The sequence below is a fragment of the Fringilla coelebs genome (genome assembly GCF_963513975.1).
Source record: "Fringilla coelebs genome assembly, chromosome: 28".
Lineage (NCBI taxonomy): Eukaryota > Metazoa > Chordata > Aves > Passeriformes > Fringillidae > Fringilla > Fringilla coelebs.
The window spans coordinates 4,185,488-4,206,904 of NC_140054.1; the positions used below are offsets into that span (position 1 = coordinate 4,185,488).

The following is a 21,417-nucleotide window of genomic DNA, read 5'->3' on the forward strand; positions in this document are numbered from 1 at the left end:
TGTGGGGTACAGGGGGACAGGGAAATTACTTGGTGCATCCTGACCCAGCTCAGCTGCAGCAGCAGCAAATGGGGGGTGCAGAGAGGGGTTTTGACTGGTTTTTGAGGATGCCCAGTGGGGAGGAGGCAGAGCGGCTTCAGCTCTGCTCACCAAACTGCTGTGGGTGCTCGTTGGAGCCGCGGAGTTTCATCGGTCCCACACCTGCTGGGCAAACGCCCCGTGAAGGCACAGGAGGAGCCCTGGCACAGCCTGAGCAGCCCCAGCCCGGCGCGTCCTTCCCCCTCAGCTCCCGCAGGTCCCGTCGGGGCGAAAGGGCTCCCTGAGAGGGCATGGCCAGGGTGCGACCCCGAGGACGGGAGAGCCCCAGCCCTGCTGTAGCACAGACAGCACCGCCAATGATTAACCAGAAAGCAAAACTGAGCTATCGGCTTTAGAATTTCTCGTAAATCAGCTGACAGGACACACCCTAGATCGATGTTTTCTGCAGTCCTGGGCGCCTCAGAGCACAGTAAACACAGGACAGGTTGGTGGCGTGGGGTGCTGCGGTCCCGTGTGGGTGTGTGGGGACAGCAGCCTTTCTCTGAGGGGGGGACAGTAACGGGGGGGCGCTCCCCTCGCTGTGCCGGCGGAGCAGCCACCAAAACCCGGCCGGGCAGGAGCCGGGGAAGGTGGGGGGGGGATCGTCTCTGCTTTTAAGGGCAGGGGGCGAGCGTTCCTGGGTGGGAGAGGGATGGCTGGCGTGATCTCGCAGGGCAGTAAAGCCCCGCTAATGCTACCTGCTGCCTACGGAAAAAAATCTTGTTTTTGCTTCCCAAGGTACGAGCAGACTCATCGCAGCTCTCGCTCCTGGCCAGACGACCATGGGTAGGTTGGGAGGCTCGTGGGGTGGGGGCATGGGCCCTAACGGGGAACAGATACTGGGGGGACGGGGACAGTGGGGTTCGTCCGTTCTCCCCTCTCCTCCCGAGCATCTGCAGGGCTGAAGGAGCGCGGCGCTGGGAGAGCTGCTGCTGCCTCTGGGACCCCATCCTGCCTGGCACAGGGCACGGGGCTCCAGCTGGGAGGGGCTTTATTGCAGGTGGGCTGGGCTGGGCTGTGCTGGGTGGAACACGGGGTTGGACCCTGGGTTTACTCTGAAGCCAAAGCAGCCCTTGAAGCCATCACTGGTCTGAATGTGCCCAAACCGTGGGAAAGGGATCCATCCCAATGTGGTGGGAAGAGCCAGGACCCGCTGGGGTAGGGGTCAGGGCTGAGGGCATCAGGGGCTGTGCAGGCAGGTGACTGCTCTGTGGCAAGAACTGCTGTGTCCACTGGCAGCAGTGGTCAGAGGTGGAAATGGAGAGCAGAAAGGGGCTGGGTGTGCTCAGGGAGCAGAGCTCATTCCAGACCAACTCTGTGGCACAGATTGAGGACACCCTTAGTGGGGTGCAGCCTTTCAGGTGCCCCCGCAGCCCAAACCACTGAGCCTCGGCTGTATCCTGGAGCATCCCATCACCCAAAAAGGGCACACACCCCCAAAACACCAGCCTGAGCATCCTCCAGCCACTGAGGGCTCTGGGTCTGAGGCATACATGGGTTGGCCATGTGTCTAAATACAGGAGCTGCGTGCTCAGGGGTGGCTGTGGGCACAGGGGCCGTCTGGGCAGTGCAGGTGACAGACTGGGCTGATGCAGGCTGTGTGTCCTGTGCTGTTCTGGGTTGGTGGTGGGCAGTGGGTGGGCAGGGCACAGCAGGGGTGTGCCCCTTCTCCCTGTTCCTCCCAACCTGGGGGGGGACACTGGGACCCATCCCACCAGAGCCCTCTTCCCAGGGGTCTTCAGGGCCTGAAGGCAAGGGGAGGCTGAAGGAGCTGCTGCTGCTCAGGCGAGCTTTGCAGTCCATGCTCATGTTCTTCCTCTCCTCCTGCCATTTTCTTTTTCAGGGGAGAATGGAAGTGTCATTGGAACTGTCATTGGAGCCACACTGGGAGCAGGTAAGGGTCTGGCACTGGGTGAGCAGTGCTGGGGTTCACTGCCTGGTTCCAGCTCCATGGGGTCCTGAGGATTGGTCTGGACTGGGGGCTGCAAGTACCAGGGCTGGGCAGATTTGGGGTGCATGTGGGAGAAGAAGGGGCAGCTCTGGCCCTCCTGGAGTGGAAATCTGCCTGCAATCTGTCTGCCCCTGCAGCCCCAGCCCTCGCTCCCCGCTCTGGTCCCTGGGTGCTTTGGGGGCGGCCGGTTCTGGTGCAGGTGGCAGGGGGAGATGTGGGCCACAGAGAGCACCCTGACACTGCTCTGTCCTCCCTGCAGGATTGCTACTGATTGGCGTTCCGGCGTTCCTCGGCGCGCTGGGGTTCACCGGGGCCGGCATCGCCGCCGGCTCCGTCGCTGCCAAGATGATGTCGGCAGCTGCCATCGCCAACGGCGGCGGAGTGGCTGCTGGCAGCACCGTGGCTGTGCTGCAGTCCATCGGTGAGTGGGGAGGGCAGGGGAGCACGGCAGGGAAACCATGCTGGCTCCAGAGCCAAAGCAGCCCTTTAACTCCTCCCTGGTCTGCATTGCTCCAAGCTCTCTGGGCTCTCCCTGCCCAGGAGGGGTCCTTGGCTGGCTGTGCCCGGTGCTTGGTCACTCAGCAGGCAGCCCTGATGCTCCTGGGAGTTCACATCTCGATTTGTCTTTGCAGGAGCAGCAGGTCTTTCTGCTGGTGCCAAAATTGGGCTGGGCTCAGCTGGTGCAGCAACTGGTGCCTGGCTGTCCAAGTGAAAGAAACCTCCAATGGATAAATACAAAAAAGGATAAAAACCCAAGTGACAAACCCAAGGAAAAGTAACTTGGGTGACAAGTTGAGAAGGAGATGAGAAGATGAGAAAGAGACAACTCCAGAGGAGCAAACCTCAAGAAGCCAAGCAGGTTCCTGATCCCAAGGCCTTGCCATGCTCTATGCAGGTGCTGGGAAACCCCCACAGACCCATCAGGGCTCTGCCTCCCCTTTCAAAAGCTTTGGATTCTTATGAGCAGCCATTTCCCTGAAGCCAATAAATGTGCTTTGCTTGCACCAGGGTTGGTGTTTGTGTGTGGCTGCAGCTCTTGGGTGATGGTGGCATTAGAGGGGGACAGGGCACAGGGGGTGTTCAATCCCCAGGACTGAGCTGCTGGCTGATGGTGCCCCCAGCTGCCCTGCACTCAGTTTGGGGCAGGGAAGAAGTTACAGCCCAGGCCAGAGGAACAGAACCAAGTGTGAGTGGGAACACCAGGTGGGAACCATCAGGTGCTGCTGTGCAGGTGATCAGCTGCAATTTTAACTGTGGCTTAGAAACTACTGAGCCCTCCCCATATGAAATCTGTGAGATTCTGCTTTCAGAGTCTGTACTGGTTTGTAAACTGCTCTTAGATTCCAATGTCATAGAGGAAAGGAGGAGGGATGCACTCTTTTGTTAAGGTTCAAGGTTTTTAATCACTTTTCCAGAATACAGATACGATTGAAACAAAAACTCTTCTGAGGGTCTCAATAATTCACTTTTGCACACCATACATTGAACTCTATAAATTCTCATATGAGAAAATGTCTGTTTAGTATGGGTTATGATGCACTGCTGACCTAGTTACATCTTCTGAAGTAACACTTTGCAGTTTTTTAGCACCTGTCATCACGGGGCTGCAAAGCATCCTGTGGAATTCTGCCTCATAGTGCCCCAAAGAGGTAGGAAAGTCTGGCCAATTTACAGAGTGTACAACCCAGGTTGGAAGGGACAAGACATGGGGTGACATCAATCCTCAACAGTGATGGGATCTGTCAGTGCGCTGGGGCTGGGGGATGAGTTGGTGCCTTAGCTGGGGAGAAAGGTCAGGTGCCACCACCCTCACCCTTCTCTCCAAAGCTGCACCCTGGCTCCCAGCAGGTCAAAAAGACCTTTGCAAATTGCTCTGGCTGTTTGTGCTATAAATATGCAGAGGAGAGGATAAAAAGCCCAGCACTCACAGGCCCAAGCCCCTGTGTTGACATATCCAAAGGCTGACTAAGAATCAAAAAAACCAAGCTGGGGCATGTGGCTTGTGCTGCCCACATCCACTTGGATCTTCCATGATTAAAACCATGTTCTTGGCATTCATTTTGAGATGTGGGGTGTAAACCTCTGTCTAACTTCACTATTTCATTGTCATAAATTCCCTTCTCCCACCTGAAAGGTGCAAGTCAGTTATCCCAGGTCTTGTTTCTTTAATAAAAGCTGAATGTCTGCTGAAAATCCATCAGCTTAGGCAATGTGATGTCCAATGGACATTTCAGTTCTGTGGCTAGAAGAATCCAAGCTGCCCAAGTTCTTTTGAGCCTTTATGACTTTAAAAACCATTCTGCATCTGCTCCCTGGAGCAGAGCCAGCACTGGTGCCAGTGGCTGAGCACCAAGGACCTCCTCAATGAGATGTTTGGAATATAAACCCATTAATCTTAGGGTCTTAATACTTATATTAGTGTTTTGCCATGTACCATCAATTACCTGCCTCCCCAAAGCACATTCCCAGCATCTTGCAACAGCTCTTCTGCCACTTTCTCTTCCTGGCATGTCCAAAATTGTTCCCTCTGAAAGCACAACACAACAGAAAACTTCTGGAATGCTCCTTGGGATTGTGGTGGGGAACTGAAGATAAAAAGGCAAGTTCTTAAAGCTTTGCTGCTGGAAGAAGTTGGTGCCAGTGGTCAAACTAAATGAGTGGTTTTTTCTCTTGGTTTAAAAAAATCCTAAAAAAGGGCTGGGGTCAACTTCCTAACAAACACAGTAATATTGTGCAAAACCATTTGACTCCCCCATCATTTCCAAACCAATTGTTTCTTCCTGGGGAAGATGCAAAAGCAGAGTCAGTCCTTCCTGCCCAGCTCTGTGGGGCTGGAGCAAAGGGATTTCCCTGTAAGGCAAAGGAGGGGAGCCCATGGGGACTCCTCTGCCACATCACCCACTGCAGGTGTGAAGCTCTGGCAACATGAGACAAGACCTGCAGGTCTCAGAGGCACAACACACCCGTTTCAGTGCTCCCAAAACTCCTTCTAGCCTTTCTCCTCAGCAACAGTCTGTGATTTTTACAGACTTTTGGTGCTCATACACAGGTAAAGAAAAACCCCAACAGATAATGCTAGGGAGCTCAAGGGCTCAAACCTTATTTCTTACATAACATCTTACAAGGCTGATGATGCTACAGGGGAAGTACTGCCAGGGAGCTGCTCTTTAATGAAGGCAGCAAATCTTTGTTTTTCCTCTGGAATGTTTAAAAAGGACAAGAGGTCAAGGAAGAATGGGGAGGGACCTGTTGTGCTGAGGGGAGCAAAGCTCCAGCCACACCAGGGTCATGAGCACAGTAAGCACTGGGTGCAGGAGCAGTTTCTCTGGGTTACCTTTGGTTGTTAAGGCAACAGTGAATCTGCTGCTTAGGAGACCTGGGAGTTACTGAGATTGTTACCAAAAAAACCACAATGATTTTATTGCACATTCCTGTGAGTCACCTCTGTGAGCCCTGGCACTGAAGCAGCATGTGATGAGGACTTTGCTGCTGTTTTAAGTCTCTGAGGAGTTGGAAACTATTCCAGAGAAATCCTGGAGTGTTTTTTTTAGCAGTAGTTGGCAGAATAATTCTCAAGGTAATCTAACTTCCTTTTGCACTCAGTTCTGTGGCTTTCAGAGTGCCCCCAGCTCCCTTCTTCAGTGAACTGAAGGCAGGATGGAGCAGCAGGTTTGCACTGAGCACCTCCTGCACTGGCAGCTGCTGGAACCCTGTAGCAGGAAGTTTTCCATTTTTCTTTCTCACGCCCATCTTTATTGCTTCTCTGTCTACACTGAAACTACACTTTAAGACTGGATGTGTCACAGTGCCATGGTGCTGGTCTCAGGGTAGACTCAATGATCTCAAAGGACTTTTCCAGCCCAGTTAACTCTGGCATTCAGCAGGACAAAGCATGATTTTTTTATTTAAAAGAATATCTCAATAAATGTGGTGTGCTCAGCAGTCAGAAATGTTGATTACAAACAAGACTGTGTTCAGAACTTTGAGCCTGTGTGTATAATTTGTATATTCTTTAATCCTTCAAGGTAATCCTTCTTGTGTTATCTGAGTGAACTTGAGCTGACAAGAAATCCCTCAAGAGGCAAAACCAACCCAGGCAGATCCTGGGAAAAACAGACCATTGCCAAAGGGCCTCCAAGCAGGAGAGAAATAGAAACTAAAACTACTTACTGTGTTAATTATTACCATGGAACTGCAATGAAATGTTTGTCATGTCACAGCCAGCACAACAAAGGAGTTTACACAATGTTTAACAACTCTGCTCTCAGCCAGTGAAAGTTAAAGTGATTTCACTTGCCTTGCTGAGGGAATGTGAAAGGCAAGTATCTTTCATTCTAGTGCCTGCAAAAAAATGACCTCAGTGAAAGTGCTCCCAGACAGGAAACAGTGAGGATGTTCAGAGGAAGAAAAGTGTTTCTCATTAGGTACAAATACCCTACTTTATTTTATGGGGATATTTCTGTTAAGGTCTATTAAGGAACACTCAACTTTGGGATTATTTTTCACACCATCCCCATCCTGCCCTCCCTGCTGCCTTGCCCATTCCCAGGGGGGTCAGGGAAGGAGGGAGCACCCCCAGCAGCTGCCAGGAGACACAGGAATTCCTGGAGCCTCCCTGTGCTACAGCCACTGTGGCTCTGGGCACACCTGTGAGCAGCAGACACACCTCAGACATTCTTAATCCCCTACAAACTGATCTTTCCAGCATGATTTTATTTTCCCTGAACCTTCCCAATCCAAACCATGCCTGCAATGTCACTGTCCAATGTAACAATGGGGAGGGGCAGGTTGGTGTTCATGGAGCAAGAACTGAGCCTGCAGGAGCATCCCTGTGCTGAGGAGTGGCCAAAACATCTCCCCAGGGAATGCCAGGCCATGGAGAAAGCAGAACCTTTGCTCAGAAATGACAGACACAGATGGGCTTTGGTCAGACAGAATCAGGGCCAGGTTTTACTTTTCACATAATTTTCTGTATTAAAAAATACATCAGTGAAATCTGTTACAGGCAGGGACAGGACTACCGAGTACACAACGTCAATAGACTACTTTCTGATTTTATTTTTGTTAAATTACTTTTGTAACTGCTAAAAAAATAATAATAAAAAAAAAAAAAAAACAAAAAAAAAACAACCAACCAAAACAAAACAAAAAACCTGAAATATTATTCAAGGCTGTTGATTTTCATCTCTTGAAATTTTAGTGACAAGCTCAAATATCAGATCCTTGTTACAGAAGATGGATAACTGACCAGAGCTAGATAAAAACCATATGATTCTCCTCTTCAAAAATAGCTTGGGTTTCCAATGAATTTGTGACCACTGGTCATCAGAAACACACACCTAGAGCTTGAGAAAACAGAGATACAGACAGTATCTGATAACGTCCTGTCCTCTAAACACCACATGGGAGCTTTACTCTTCCAAAAGTCTCAGTAACAGCCAAGCCTTAAAAAAAAATCTCTTTCAATTTCCAACACTATGACTAAATCTCTTTGGGTGGGGCGGGATAAAAACACACATGGTCATTTTCTACCACAGTTCTGTTGTCAGAAGTAATACTGCATCCTTTGTACAACACTGCCCGTGTTGCAAAGGTGGAAAGAGAAAGAGAGTGTGTGTGTATTCCTGTTTGAAATGACAAAGCCCTCTCTAGATTTGCCTTACAAAAGAATCAAAACCATAGGAGTAGGGAAAGAGGAGAAAGGAAAGCTGCCTTAAGGGAAATAAACTTTCCACGCACCACAGTATTCACTGGGTTATATGGACAGACTGCAGAGCTACTGGGCTGGGAAAGGAATTCTGCACAGAGCCCAGGACATCCCCTCCTGGACATTCCCCAAAGGTCACTCAGAAGTTTGACCTGCAGCACCTCTTCCAACACAGCTAGAGTTGGTGTGAGCCCGGAGTGGGAGCGGAGTCTGGCCTCGTGTGACCAGTGAACAGCAGCCAGAGTTGTCCCTTGGGATGGCCAGTGGCTCCTGCCTTCCTAACACTTGATCCCAGTTAAAAAAAAAAATTATAAAAGTGTAGGTGTAGGTGTATTTATAACAGAAGGTGTCTGTTTGTCTAAACCTCACCCCTTTCTCTCGTATCCTCTGGAAGAGCTCAAGGATCTCCACGTGTTCCCTGGCAGCAAGGGCTGCCAGCCAGCAGGCTGGGAAGTCACCTGAGCCACCCACAATCTAGCTCTCCATGCCCACCAGTGTGAGGGTAGATTTTACACAACCATTTTCCTTAAAAATATCTCACAACTTTTAAAAATCCTAAACAGATAAAGGATTTATGCACCAATCCAATGGGTGAGTTCCACTTGGATTTTTTCTGAGGATTGATCAGTGCTGCAGGACGTTGGGATTTGCAGCTTACACAGCTTGCTTCCTTCCAGTTCCAGTTTGTACATCCACTGTGGTACAAAATCTGCCTGTAGGTGACGTTATCTTGGCTTATTTGATACACATTTTCCAAAGGCTGGACGTATTCACATTTTGGTGCTTCTGATGTGTATTCAAAGGAAAATACCCCACTGCAGTTAGTCTGATAACTCAATATCAGAGTCCTCTGATTTGACTTTGGCAAGTTCTTCGTGTACCTCCCTCACCATAAGAATCCTTGTTAACATGATGTCCAAGGTTCCTGGGTCTATTGGCAATGTGGAATACCAGATGGGGCTGTTGGGGACGCAGGAGCGCTCGGGCTGCAGGTAGAACACATCACTCCTCTGCTTCACGCTTTCAGAACTGCCAAGGCAAAGGAAACAAGGTTCAGGAACATCAGGCTGCATTTACAATCTTACCAAAAGTTTAAGAGAGAGTCAGCGAATAAATCAAAGTTACATTGGCATGGCAACACTGTCTCCCCATTAGTTGCTTACAAAGAAACAAAGAAAATCAAAGTAACTTCTTTACAGCAGTGGTTCTTCAGCGTCAGCCAATTAATGGTACAATGATAAATGCATTTCACGTGTAATCTCTGAGTGAAACTGGTTCTGGGATTCCAGAATTGCTGGAAATGGCCTCAAGGCTTGGACTGGATATCAGTGAAAATTTCTTCACTGAAAGGGTTGTCCAGCCCTGCACAGCTGCCCAGGGCAGTGGTGGAGTCCCTGTCCCTGGAGGGAATTAACAGCCATGTGGATGTGGCACTTGGGGACATGGGTTGTAGTGGAGGAACAGCTGAATTTGATGAGCTTATACGGCTTTTTGAACCTGGTGGTGTTTAAGAGTGAATAAAACTAAATCCCAGCTTGCCTGGCCATGCTGCAATGCTGAGCCCATCTGCCTGAAAGCCTGACTGACTCCAAGGCAGCTTCCAGGCTCTGGTAGGGTTCTAAGTCCCTCCTGCCTGGTTTTGGGATAATCACACCAAAACAGCAAAGGGAATTTGCACTGCTGCCTGCACCACTGCAGAGCTCAGCTATGAAATGTGATGGGGAGCAGGAAAATGCTTTCCCAGCCCAAGAATAATTAAAAACTTCTAATAATGTGCCAGTAAAGACAAGGAAGGTAAGAAGATGGAGAAAGAGTCTGGACAGCAGCATGCCTGCCTCTGCCTCAGGAGTGGGATATTTGTAGTAAGCTCAGTAGATACATTTCTGAGGGTGATTTATCTGAGTTTCAGCTGGCACTAATGAGATGCTGTTTCATTTTACATGTGTATTTCCTTTGAAGAGAGAAGAACATCACCTTCCACCTGCTCAAGGATCTAACTGAAGTTTATATAGAAACAGGAGAGAAAAATGATTTATATCTCTGTCCTTGCTATAGTCTCCTTCCTAACTCCTAAACACTAGTTAATCTCACATCTCAGCAGGCAAAATTTATCAGGACTTTTACCTAATTCACTCTTCTATACTCTTTCAGAAGGAACATGAAGTTCCTTGGGTATTAGTTATAATCTCCTCACAACAAGGAGGGTGTATGGGAATTAAGGGAGATGAGAATGCCATGGGCACTGTAGTAATGTTTCACATTTATATCTAAGAATTTATTTTTTTAAAGAATACATCTCTCTTTGTAACTCTTGTTCTTGACTCAACATCATTAACAAACAAAAAAAAGCTGTTTGGGGGGGGTCTCACAGCAGGGCTGCTGCTGGAATTCCTGTTCTGCTCCCACTGAGGGATTGGGAGCTGGGGAGAGGAACCACAGCACAGGCACAAAAGGTCTGAGTGGGCTTCTAGCCCAAATGCCTGTTCTAATCTACACACAGACCAAAACTCAAATTCTGCCACTCACCATTTTGATAAGTAAAATTCATAAAGTCGCACTGGGCACCGGAGGGGGTTATCTGTGTTTTCAGCCATTTCCACTGCTGTTGGAACCTCCTCATCTTCACTGCGTTTCCTCTTGCCTACTGATAATTTATCTGGATACACAAAAATGGCATCACAGAAGCTCAGTGAAAAGCAGCACCTTCAGAAACAAGGCCTGGTGTTTCAGCCCAGCACCCAGTGATGACTCTATAACACCCAAAGCCACTCCTTGAATCGGTTCTGTCACGTGTCACCATCCAGCCACGGTCACCTGGTGTGATCTGCTGGGTGGGCAAGGACTGCACACCCTACAGGCCAGGTCCACAGCCCATTCCTCATCTGGAAAACCCACAAAAACTAGCAGGAAAATATGGAGGATATAATTTTATTTATTAAAGACAAATTCATGTAATGCACTGGAGCTATGAACTGAAGAAGCCAAAAGGATCAAAGACTTCCTTTTCCCAAGTGCCAAAATTTTTGAGTTTTTTTGAGTGTTTTTGAGAACAAAAATCTGTGTCTTTGCCTTTGAGTGCAAGCCCCATATTGTTGTCCTCCACTGGGGCTACCTGGTCTGTTCCACACACAGACCCAGGACAAATATGGGAATTAAAAAAGCACAATAAAGGTCTGCACCTGCAAAACCCAAGATTATGAAGTGCTGAGAAAAGGAGTTTAGAAAATGCCTTTAACTCTTGCAGTATTAATAGAGCTTTATGCAAGCTGAGGATGTTATGAAAGACTATGAAACAAATTTGCAGCCAAATCTGTGACACCTTTGTAAATTTTTCCTGGGTGCCTTGGCTCTTGGAGAATTTCTCTTTAAAGCAGTGAAAAATACTGCAAATGTATTCAGGATAACAGCATATGCTTAGCTCTGCTTACTGCAGAACATATTTCTCCCCAGTAATTTTTAAAAGAGAAGCAGATGATATAAAATCACAGAATTCTCTGATTCTGTAATTCAGACCACACAAATGTGATTGCCCAAACACCAATGATCAGAGAGCACTCACCTGATTCTACCTCTTGTTTTTGAAAGGGTGGGAAAAAACGTAAATATGTCATCTTAGTATTATACTTCAGAGTCCGGGTGCGCCTCATAACATGGGCAAAGGAGAGTTTCAGGTGCTCACTGACATTCTTTAGTTGGAAGTATTTGGTGTTGAAGAACAGAAGAGTGTTCAACAAAACGATGGGGGAGTATGCACCCAGCTGCTTACATTCCCACAAGTGTTCCTCTTCAATTCTTGAGAACATATAACCTACAGAGAATGGGCAAAGAAATAGAAAATAGTTATTTATGCATATAAAGCCTCTTTCATTCTATTAATGAACCACATATCAAGTCAAATTCACACTTATCATCAGCAACTGTAATTCAATAAAACCAGAATACTGCATGGGCAAACATAAGAGGGAGCATGGAGAACCAAGCTGTGGAACAGCATGATCTTCCAGTACCTGAAGAGAAGGATAAAAAGGAACTGCAGACACCAGCAGATTCTCACTAAGTCCCAATTTCACTGTATTAAACCACAGTCAGCCAACTGCAACATGTAATTCCTACAATGTGAAGTATGAGTTTAAAATGTCCCATTTTGTGTATAAATAGCCCATTGTGATTATCCTAAATCAGGAAAGGGAGATGTGGGGGCTTAGAAGAAATTTGTTGTAAAAAATATCACTGTGTGCAGCAAACTATGGGTAATTGGACTACTTCTGTATTAAATAAAAAGTTCATTTTTCTAAATGAAAAGGCAGTTGTGGAGTTACCAACATTATTCAAACTTCACTGATACTCTAAAGATGTTGTGTGTTCATAGGGCTGGTGTCCAGCTCTATAAACCACATAATCAGGCTTGAAAACCAAATAAAAGTATCTGCAGAATTTGGGAAGTCTTACTTTGGAGTTGAGACAAGATTCCAATGATTTGCTAATGTGAGCCCCAAACTCAGCAGGAGTATTTCCAGCACTAATAGAGAAATATCAGTGCAACTGTACACAGATTTTGCAGTACCTCATCTCAAAAACAGTATTAAATTCTGGCTACTTGTATTAAAAAAAGAGCTAAAACTTGAGGGATGAAGAAAACTAATGTGTTAAAACATTAATTTATGATACATCTTTGTCATGCAGCTACATAAACCAAAAGAATTGTCCTACCATTTGGAAGAATTGTAGGTTCCCAGATTTTCAAAAGTTTTGTAAGTTCAATCATAAACCTGGAATAGGGCTCAGTGAAAATGTTATCTATTCTACCATTCTCAAACAGGTACTACAAGAGAAAAAAAACAGGAAGAAAAATAGTTTGTGATTATATAACATTGTAGAGAAGATACAGCACATCAAATCCTTTTCCTTTCTTATGTCCCAGTGGCTTATGGGGCCAAACACTTTGGTGAAATCCCCAGTGAAACAGCAAATCAAATTTTCTGCAGGGACTGGACCACTCCATTTGAAAGGAGAGATCTCAGCAGGAACTGTGGTTAATATTTCAAGCTCTAAATCTGTTTTCTGCAAAATCATCTTCCTCTTAATATTTTTGAAAGAGTCTGCCTGTAAAAACCAGAATAGTTATAGAGAACTTTTCTATTGAAATGAACTTTACATGTTAATATCTCCTGACAAGAGAGATGGGCTGCTGAAATTGCTCAACTTGCAGCACCAAGGAAGAAAAGTTCCTTAAACTGTCAAGGAGCAGGTTAAAAATTTTTTCTAAAAGGAGCTTGTATCAATAAATAAGTCAAAACTGTGACACAAAAATCCCTGATACTCTGAGAACTTATCAATGGCACTTTGAATTTTAACTCTTTCTACACTTTGTCCAAGCATAGTAAGGAAAAAAAAAATAGATAATTCCATGTCTAATTAAATAGGTTTGATTCTGTATCTCAAAATGACTGTTTCAGAACAGGATCAAGCAGGCTGTTCTAAAGGAAACAGAAATGTACTGAACATGGAGTTTTAAACACAAATTAGCATTATTCTAAGTTTGTACTGCTATTGTTGCAAAGCTGATAATAAGGACTTATTACATTATTCTTAGTATTTTCTAATTACAATGCAGTTATTCCTGGTGTGTTTTCTTTGTAAATATTGCCAACACAACAGGTACTGTCTTGTCACTGAGAATCCTTCCTAGGCAACCTCTTCCACATAAAGTTATATACTGGAAGAGCACTATGCAATTATTTTAGATCTAAACCATTCCATCTTAAAACAAGGATTTTTGAGGAACAAATCTTTCCTAAACATGAAAAATGATCCAAAAAGTTCCAAATCCAAGTACTTATGTCTAGGTAGAAACACTCAGCCCCAACATCACGCTCCTATAAAAGGACAGAAGAACTTGGTCACTGTGACCATAAGAAAATCCAGAAAAATGGGTCCTACATAGGACTGAGGCAAAAAATGAAACGCAAAAAAGAGACATTCTTGCCTCCTCTATAAAACCCAGGCTGCTCTGTGGGACTGTGGATGTCCCATAAGTGACCAGAGCAGTTCTGCATGTTCTCAGCAGTGCCCCAAGTCCCAGAGTTACCTGCTGAATTCCAAGGCACAAGTATAAGATGCTGTCAGGGTCGTATTTTTCTCCGTTTGGTCTCCGCACCTCTTGAATAAACTGGCACAAGCCAAAACTGAGCTCAGCAAATGTGCATGAGAGAATGTCCTCCTTGAGCTTCACAGGATGAACTGGGATCAAGGAAATGATTAGAAAAATTAATTCAGCACATTAAATCTTCCCACTTCCCTTATTATTTCATGTAGGCAGAACTCCTAAATTCCTGTCTCATATATGAGTTACCCTGTATGATTAAATGGTGAACTCCTTCTTATCTGTTGGCTGAGAACTGAATGATTTGGCCAATAAAACTCAGACCAGCTGCATGTGCAATCAGTGTAAATGTTACAATGAATGCTGAGGCTGCAGGAATTTAGAGCCCACACATGGAAATGTTTGGGAATCTGCTGAACTCAAAATGTGGGACAGCAATGGCTGCAATGAGCTCGAGGCTGATAAATGGGTTTCACCCCTCCAGCTGGACTCAGGGGAATGAGAGACTCACCAGAGTCAGAGAAAGATTCTGAGTATTTCTGGCCATGAGTTGAGTGCAGGATATCCCACTTAAAGGAAGAAGGAGTTCAGTGGGACATGCAGGGGGTTTGGAAAGGGAAGCAGCAGAACCAGGAATTGATCGATCAAATGATCTGCAATGAAATTACCAGGCTTGGCTGCTGCACACCTCAGAAATGCCTGCTTGGGAATAGCAGGGAATCTTTCTGGGAGTGGGCGCAGTTTCCTGGAAATGACTGTAATATTATTTTTCTTATTTCTTTGGCCTCAAGAAGAAAACATAGTAACTCATGAGAATACTCTTCTGGGAAATAAACCCCAGCTGTTCTCATGGAGTGACAACAAAAATTCCAAGTAAGAGATGAACAAGCAGATCTTATCCTAACTAGAACTTTTCCCTTTGCAAGTCTTACTTATCACAGTCCTGATTTCTAATGCTTTAGAGACTTTTTTTAAAGGAAACAGATCAATTAAGAATGTAATAGCTCTGATTTTTAAATGCATGGAAAGATGCAAGACAGAATTCTATAAAATCTGTTTTCTACTAACAGGCATTGCAAAACCCAGTGGTATCTAATCCTAATTTTCACCTGAACAATTAATCAAGCCAAGTGCTCTTCAACTAAGTATTTCTGCTGCCACTTGAGAGACAAATTTACCTGAAAACTTCAGGTCCCCTTGTTCCTCCTGTGCATTTTTCCATTGGACCCAGTTCTTCCAGGCATTTACCCCATACATATATTTTAGGGTCATCCCAGAAACAGAGCAGCCAGGGTAGGAGCCCTGCATCAGACTCCGGGGCTCCACAGCAACTACAGACTTCTTCCGTCCCTGCAGGCAAGCAAAGACATCCAAACAAAGCAGCATTTCATCAGCTCCTCATCCATGGATGGTTAAATTAGGGCACATAGTGTGGACATTTCAAAATGGAAGGGGTTTGTGCTCCAGAAGTATTTCCTTACCCTTCTTTTTGGCTGTGGGAAGCCATCCCTGTGTCTCCGTCTTGCCCGTGAACGTGAATGCAAACCCGGTCCTTTACTGAGAGGGTCAAATGAGTCTGGAGTCAAATCAACACCATGAAGAGTTTAATCACATGATTTAGCAGCCCAGGTAGAAGTGTCACTGTCACTGAGATACTATGGAACACCTTACAGCTGACAATCACACCTGTATATTCAAATAATCCTGACATTTGACTAATTTAGCAATCTGTGCACTTGCTGTATAAAGATAGTAAATTCTCAGTAGGACAAAAAAGCCCCCAAAACAGTGGGTGTATTTATTCAGGCAAATATCTTAGCAACCACTCCACATGGATTACACCCAGGGACACAGAAATGATGAATTCAAAGGAGATAAGCCAGAACTTCTTGCTACTCCTGTCAGGGGTTCTGCAGAGTGCTGTCTTTAAAGACAGCAGTAATATTCTAAAAATAATAATATTTTGTAGATGTGATCAACTACTGCAGCTTTAAACATCCACTGTCACTACATGAAAATGCACAAGCAGGCTGCTGGGACAATGTTCAGGCAGAAAATTGTGTGTGCTTTTATAGAACAATGAGTTTTTCTTCACATGACACCGACCTGATGGGAAATCTGCCTCCAGATCCTGTTCCACATCACCTTTGGAGAACTGCTTGAGTTCTGGATCAGGCTCTGGCAGGGCATTGGATCGTAAGGTGTAGTGATTCAACTCCTCCTCCCAGCTGTGTGGAGTGGACACTGCTTCTGATTCCAGATCTCCACTGTACGTGCTGCCCTGGTCTGCAACGAGAGGGACCATGTGCTACAGGAAAGGCAGAACCAGGAGTTTGCAAGAAAAGATGCAGCAGGATCAAAATCCATTTGTAAAATCAAGAAATCTGACTGACCTTTCTCAAATATCTTGGGGTCCAGGAAGAGCTCGTGCTCAGATGTTTGAGATCCTTTAGAAAAAGAAGGAAATCTGTATCTACACATGACTGACAGTTTGCACAACTAATATAAAATACTTTGAACAGCAAAAATCTACGTATTAAGTCATAACATGAACACACATGCTGTGCCTTCTCCTCCTAGGAGCTCTCCTGGCAGCTTTCTACCTTGGTCATTCTATTGCAGGGGAAACAGAAATCCCAACTAATGTAGGTTTGCTTTTCCAAAGGCTTCCATCCCTCCCTGTTTCTTGTTTAAGACATCTGTAGACCAGTAGGATATTTTGTTTATCTCTTTCCAGCTTGTTTCACTTTCATTACATGGATTGGTTGCTCTCCAACAAACTCTGACCTGCCTCACCCTTCAAGAATCCTCCATAAAAAGCTTGATAGGAAAATTTTCTTTTAAGGCAGCTGCTCTGTCTTCTTGATTTTGTCTCTTCCTTCTAACACATGATGTACTGATCTGGAAGTTTCTATCTCTGGTAACCTGTCCCTGTCACCACAAGTAAATCAGCCTGCAGAATCAGGGAAAGGGAAATTTCTGTGGTGAGAAGACCTTCACCTCACTGCATTTCCCATCATTTTTAAAACCACCACCTACCACCATGAGAGTGTGTTTTTTCTCTCTCTGCATCTTCTGCAATCATTTCTGCCATCTGAAGGAGATCAGCTTCAAATGGATTCATGGAAACCTTTTCTTTGTTTTCCTGAATGTTTTCAATGATCTTATCAGCATTATCCGGGGTGGTTGGGATGAGCATGGGAACTGGTACCTATGGAACATGTGGAAAATGTCAGAACATACTTAGGGGGAAAGTGAAACAGCAAATACACTAGGGAGATCCCTCCCATTTAACCTTATGTATATTTTAGGATTGCTAAAATGAAGTTAAAAATAACTCCAGACTGCACAGCTCTGTACTCTCCCTAAAATTAGGTAGTTTCGTGTGATAATGTTTAACCAAATATGATGCAGTAAGGAGGGAAATGGCATCAAGGACTCCAAATCCCACTTGCATGAGCAGACACAGCAGCCAGTGACACAGTGCTGGATGCAAAACAAGCCTGCCAACCCCTGCCTTCTGTAGTGAACTGCAGCATAACTTACAGGTACTGGCATTCCCAGGGGAACTGGTGTGTACTGGGTGTAGAGGTGGAGGGGCACTGGCACAAACACTGGTACAGGAACAGGTACCACAATGATCTGGGGTTGAGCAGGTGCTTCTTCTCCTTCTGTAATAACAAAAACAGAACAGAGCAAAAATTGTAGGAAAATACCATACAACCACCCAAAAACTAGTCAAGGTTTAATAATACATTCAAAAATACTCTCTCAACTGCAGTACAGACAATTCCAACAGGGGCAGGAGGTCAGACACTCACCTGTCTGGCATTCTTTGTTTTGTGTGTGAGGTTTGCACGAGGTGGCCTTAGTCTGGGTGATTGGCTTACACAATAAAGCTTTGTTTTTCAGAAGCCTGGGTGGTTTTGATGATGGGAGCTTTAGGGCATCTGTCTGGGTACTTGCCTGTTTGGAAAACACAAATGAGGGTCAAGTCAGTATTGGTTTGAAAGATGACATAAGATTAGAGTTTGTTCTATACTAGGGGAAGCTGAACAATTTAAAACTGTATTTGCTGATAAAAATGATGATTTAAAAACTACTGCAAAATGAGCTTGCTTATTTGGTGCTTTCTGGTCTCCATCTTAATTTAATTTGATCTAACAATAATGTTGTTTAAAGCTAATTTTGCTAATAAAGCTCATTTTGTTAACAGTGCAGTGAACAAATCTGCAAGAATATTTGGTTTCTGTCATCAAATAACTGCTATAAACTTTTGACCTTGGAATTTTACTGATGGCAGAGACATAAAGAGGAATTATGTTAAGATACTTTTGATGACTAAAAGTCTGCCTGATACAGACACTGATAAAATTGAGTAAACCAATGTGAAACCACTGAAAACAAATAAATGCAAAAATGAACAGCAATGCTGGCAGCAGCAGGATCATTTCCTGATACACACAGACTGACTATTCATGCTTGTACTAATGTCCTGCTAGCTGTAATTTTCAGTCATGCATTCAAATAACAGGATCTATTTCAAGAGGGAAAATTCATACTCTAATTCATAAGTGACACTCCAGCTAAAAGCAGAGCTGTCAGTCTTCCAGAACCTAAAGCTACATAAAAGCATCTCTGTATTTTAGGAGAGTTGTGAGATGTTATACCACAAGCTCAAAGAGCTCAGGAACATGAACTCTCTGAGTTATCCCCAGATAAGTGGTGACTGGCTCCCCACAGCTCTGCCACCACACTGCCAGGGAGTGGGGAAGGAAAATGAAGCTGTAGGAGCTTGGTCATGCCAGTCCCAGCAGCCCAGGCTGGTCCTTTTGCTATCCTATCCCACTTCTGGGCACAAAAGGCAGCCTCAAGTGCAGAAACCACACATGAATTACTTGGGAACCACAGACACCTCAAGAGCTACAATCTGACAAGTTTTGCCTTAAAACATCCAATCTGTCAGTGGACACAAGACTTTTGTACCATCTAAGTTCTATCCATTTTTTAAAAAGCATCTGCAAGCTGGATGAATTTTAAATCTTCATCAAAAATTAGTTACAAAATGATACTGCCAAACTCTTGGATGCTTGTTATTGATACAATCTGGGCAAAACTGAAAAAATTCTCTTGTAAAACTTACATCTCCTATTGTTTTTGCTGTCACAGTAGGGACTGCACCTGTGAAGGAAAAAAAACCATACGATAACATGTCTACTTATCATCAAGAACAATAATCCATATTCTGCCAAGGTCAAGAAAAAGAATTCCAATTAAAACTCATTCCCTGATGTATGTACATAATTTTAAGTCATCATTTATCCCTAGATAAAGGAAGGACAAAAGCAATCATCTGCACTGATGTGAAGCATAATGAAGAAGTGGCCGTTGTTCTCAGTAAAATCCCTGAGCAAATATAAATGTTCAGGAATAGAGATGTAAAAGTACAGGCATGGTATTCAGCTGCCTTACCCTGTAAAACATTGTTGGAGTTAACAGTAGGCTGGGCAGCTGGGGTGCTTGCAAGGGACACCACGTTTGCTATGACAGGGGTTGAGTCCTTTCTTAAAGAAGGAGGGCCTGAGGAGGAGGCTGGTGCCATGGAAAGGTTTGCTGGACACAGTGGACAGAAGAAAATGAGAATAAGCAGTAAGATAATTGAGAAAAAAAGCATTTCTGAAACAACACCCACCCTTCTGATCTGTCTCCAGATGAAAGAGGCTGCTGTGTGAGAAGGGGATGTAGGTGTCAAGTTGCAGCATTTCAGTTTAAACAGGAGCTAGTTCCACAGGCAAATCAAGCAAGAAGGGAAAAGAGCTCCCACCAATGTAAGAAGCAGATTGCACTGAATTGAAGCAATGTGCACCATGGTTCTGGAGCACACTAAAATCTTCCAGTTAATATTTTATTGGTTTTGGGTATCCTACTCTTGCAGCCACTCAGTGGGAAATGATGCCCTTCTTTAGGATCAGTGATATTCCTGCCTTTTGTTTCCCTTTCTCTTCCTGTCCTTGAAGGCCTTTCATCTCTTTGTGTCTCATTCCCTACAGAAACTCATAGTTCCTATTCCTGTGGGCTTCATTCTTACCCTCCTTCTACCTGCTCAAGGAAACAGCTACAGCACTTGTACACCCTGGGACTGACACTTCCCAAGAATCAGCACTTAATGACACAGAAAGGGGAAGTCTTCATATGCCTACAGACTGCACAGAAGTGGCTGGTTTAAGGGCATATATAGGAGTCTGTATTTAAAAACATTCAGTCTACTAATTTTACCACTTGGTTGTTAAAAGAATATTAACATTCTACCATATCTTCTTGGTGTTATGAAGACAGGCTAGATATTTAACATGCCTGTACTAAATATCAGTAGATTTTACCCCAATGAAACAGGTTTTTGTTTCATGAAAGTGACTGAAAGCAAGAGCTTTTGCTTCATCTTCTTTAAAATTTGTTTGGTACACAAAGCAATTGCATTTCACACCTACAGAAGTTTGAAATGGTCTCAAGTAAGAGTGATCTAAACCAGAGCCCACTCAACAGCAACAGAAAAGCTCCCCAGGAGAAGACAGATCTTAAAGAGTTCACTGAAGTGAATCTGCAGATAAACATCCATCTCACCACCCCACACATCAAAAGGTAACACCATCCCCAGGCTGCTTTACCTGTGTTGTTTGGGAGTGGAGGGTCAGGAGCACCTTGCTGTTTACAAAACAACAGAATACAAAGCAGATTGCAAAAATGCTTCATCTCCCCTTGCCATTTTATGGACTCGTTGAGTTTACCTTGTCTCTTACAACCATCACACTTTGCCATCTAGAAAAACAAAGTGAGGGAGAAATTGAACACATTTGGAAACACCAACAAGGGGAATAGGTATAAAAACCTAGAGGATGTGAGAATAAATCTTACCTGGTAAAACAAAACAGTGAATTTAGACATGCACTCCTCTGAGCAAAATTCCTCTGTTTTTCCCCCAAAGTGATTCTGGACCAGTTTGGGGGAGGTTTGTAAACAGTAACTGCACATTTTACAGTGGTTTCCCCAGCGCTTAGACAAGTCGTGTTTATAGAGCAGTTTACAAACTAAAAGAAAACAGCAAAAACATTCTTTAGTACCAATATGATAATCCCTCAGCACTCCTAATCCCTGTCCTAAGTGATATCTGTAATAATTCATTAAAACATACCATTAAAATGTAAAGTGTGAACAGAGTTCTGTGTTCCTAAACCTAAAAACCAGATTTCTAACTTAAAAATATTAATTTTTTTTAGTATTACTGATAATTTTTAGGCAAAACACTTGTGACTTATTTCTTTGAGGCAGGGTTTTGCCCTTTCTTACCTTCACTACAGAATGTTTTATCTATGCCTGAGACTCTCACTGTCTCCTTGATAATTTTCTCAAACCTGCAGTATTCACACAAAGCCATCATATTGCCCTTCTTCTTATACTCATCACAGCAGGTCTTCCCACAGAACTGGAACATTTTACCCTGCAACACAGCCAGAATGTTTTGGTTTCAGTGTTTGAATGAGTCACATCCCAGATAATACATTTAAATTGTTAATAGAAACG

The 21,417-nt window shown here is 44.5% G+C and overlaps 2 protein-coding genes across 8 annotated transcripts in view; one reads left to right on the plus strand and one right to left on the minus strand.

The window, feature by feature from the left end:
* Positions 1-459: 459 nt before the first annotated feature.
* On the plus strand, positions 460-3,032 carry LOC311163553 (interferon alpha-inducible protein 27-like protein 2A). Of its 2 annotated transcripts, none has more exons than XM_084222498.1 (5): positions 460-523; positions 817-864; positions 1,922-1,972; positions 2,289-2,450; positions 2,662-3,032. In XM_084222498.1, the coding sequence occupies exons 1-5, from the start codon at positions 475-477 to the stop codon at positions 2,739-2,741; spliced, it is 390 nt and encodes a 129-aa protein (XP_084078624.1). In that variant the 5' UTR covers positions 460-474; the 3' UTR covers positions 2,742-3,032. The 2 variants fall into 2 exon arrangements, with proteins under 2 accessions (XP_084078624.1, XP_084078625.1); XM_084222499.1 differs by lacking the exon at positions 460-523 and adding an exon at positions 547-556.
* Positions 3,033-6,967: 3,935 nt separating this feature from the next.
* LOC311163580 (zinc finger MYM-type protein 4-like) overlaps positions 6,968-21,417 on the minus strand; it is a 37,244-nt gene continuing 22,794 nt past the window's right edge. For 5 of the 6 annotated variants that reach the window (XM_084222551.1, XM_084222550.1, XM_084222548.1 and 2 more), the window contains 17 exons: positions 21,184-21,334; positions 20,752-20,924; positions 20,505-20,655; positions 19,312-19,452; positions 18,983-19,020; positions 17,661-17,805; positions 17,386-17,510; positions 16,879-17,050; positions 16,233-16,286; positions 15,946-16,125; positions 15,321-15,415; positions 15,018-15,189; positions 13,825-13,976; positions 12,447-12,558; positions 11,296-11,544; positions 10,263-10,392; positions 6,968-8,765 (listed from right to left, as the gene is read on the minus strand). In XM_084222551.1, coding sequence (XP_084078677.1) covers positions 8,558-8,765; positions 10,263-10,392; positions 11,296-11,544; positions 12,447-12,558; positions 13,825-13,976; positions 15,018-15,189; positions 15,321-15,415; positions 15,946-16,125; positions 16,233-16,286; positions 16,879-17,050; positions 17,386-17,510; positions 17,661-17,805; positions 18,983-19,020; positions 19,312-19,452; positions 20,505-20,655; positions 20,752-20,924; positions 21,184-21,334 — 2,448 coding nt within the window. In that variant the 3' untranslated portion in view covers positions 6,968-8,557. The remainder of the gene's footprint in view (positions 8,766-10,262; positions 10,393-11,295; positions 11,545-12,446; positions 12,559-13,824; positions 13,977-15,017; positions 15,190-15,320; positions 15,416-15,945; positions 16,126-16,232; positions 16,287-16,878; positions 17,051-17,385; positions 17,511-17,660; positions 17,806-18,982; positions 19,021-19,311; positions 19,453-20,504; positions 20,656-20,751; positions 20,925-21,183; positions 21,335-21,417) is intronic. The other variant, XM_084222549.1, reaches the window with a different exon arrangement.

Bases quoted from the DNA above. Each gene is read 5' to 3' on its own strand.
- LOC311163553 (XM_084222498.1), top strand. From the start codon at position 475: ATGTTTTCTGCAGTCCTGGGCGCCTCAGAGCACAGTAAACACAGGACA. The intron at 865-1,921 runs GTAGGTTGGGAG...TTTCTTTTTCAG, and splicing joins TCCTGGCCAGACGACCATGG to GGGAGAATGGAAGTGTCATT. The intron at 1,973-2,288 runs GTAAGGGTCTGG...TCCTCCCTGCAG, and splicing joins TGGAGCCACACTGGGAGCAG to GATTGCTACTGATTGGCGTT.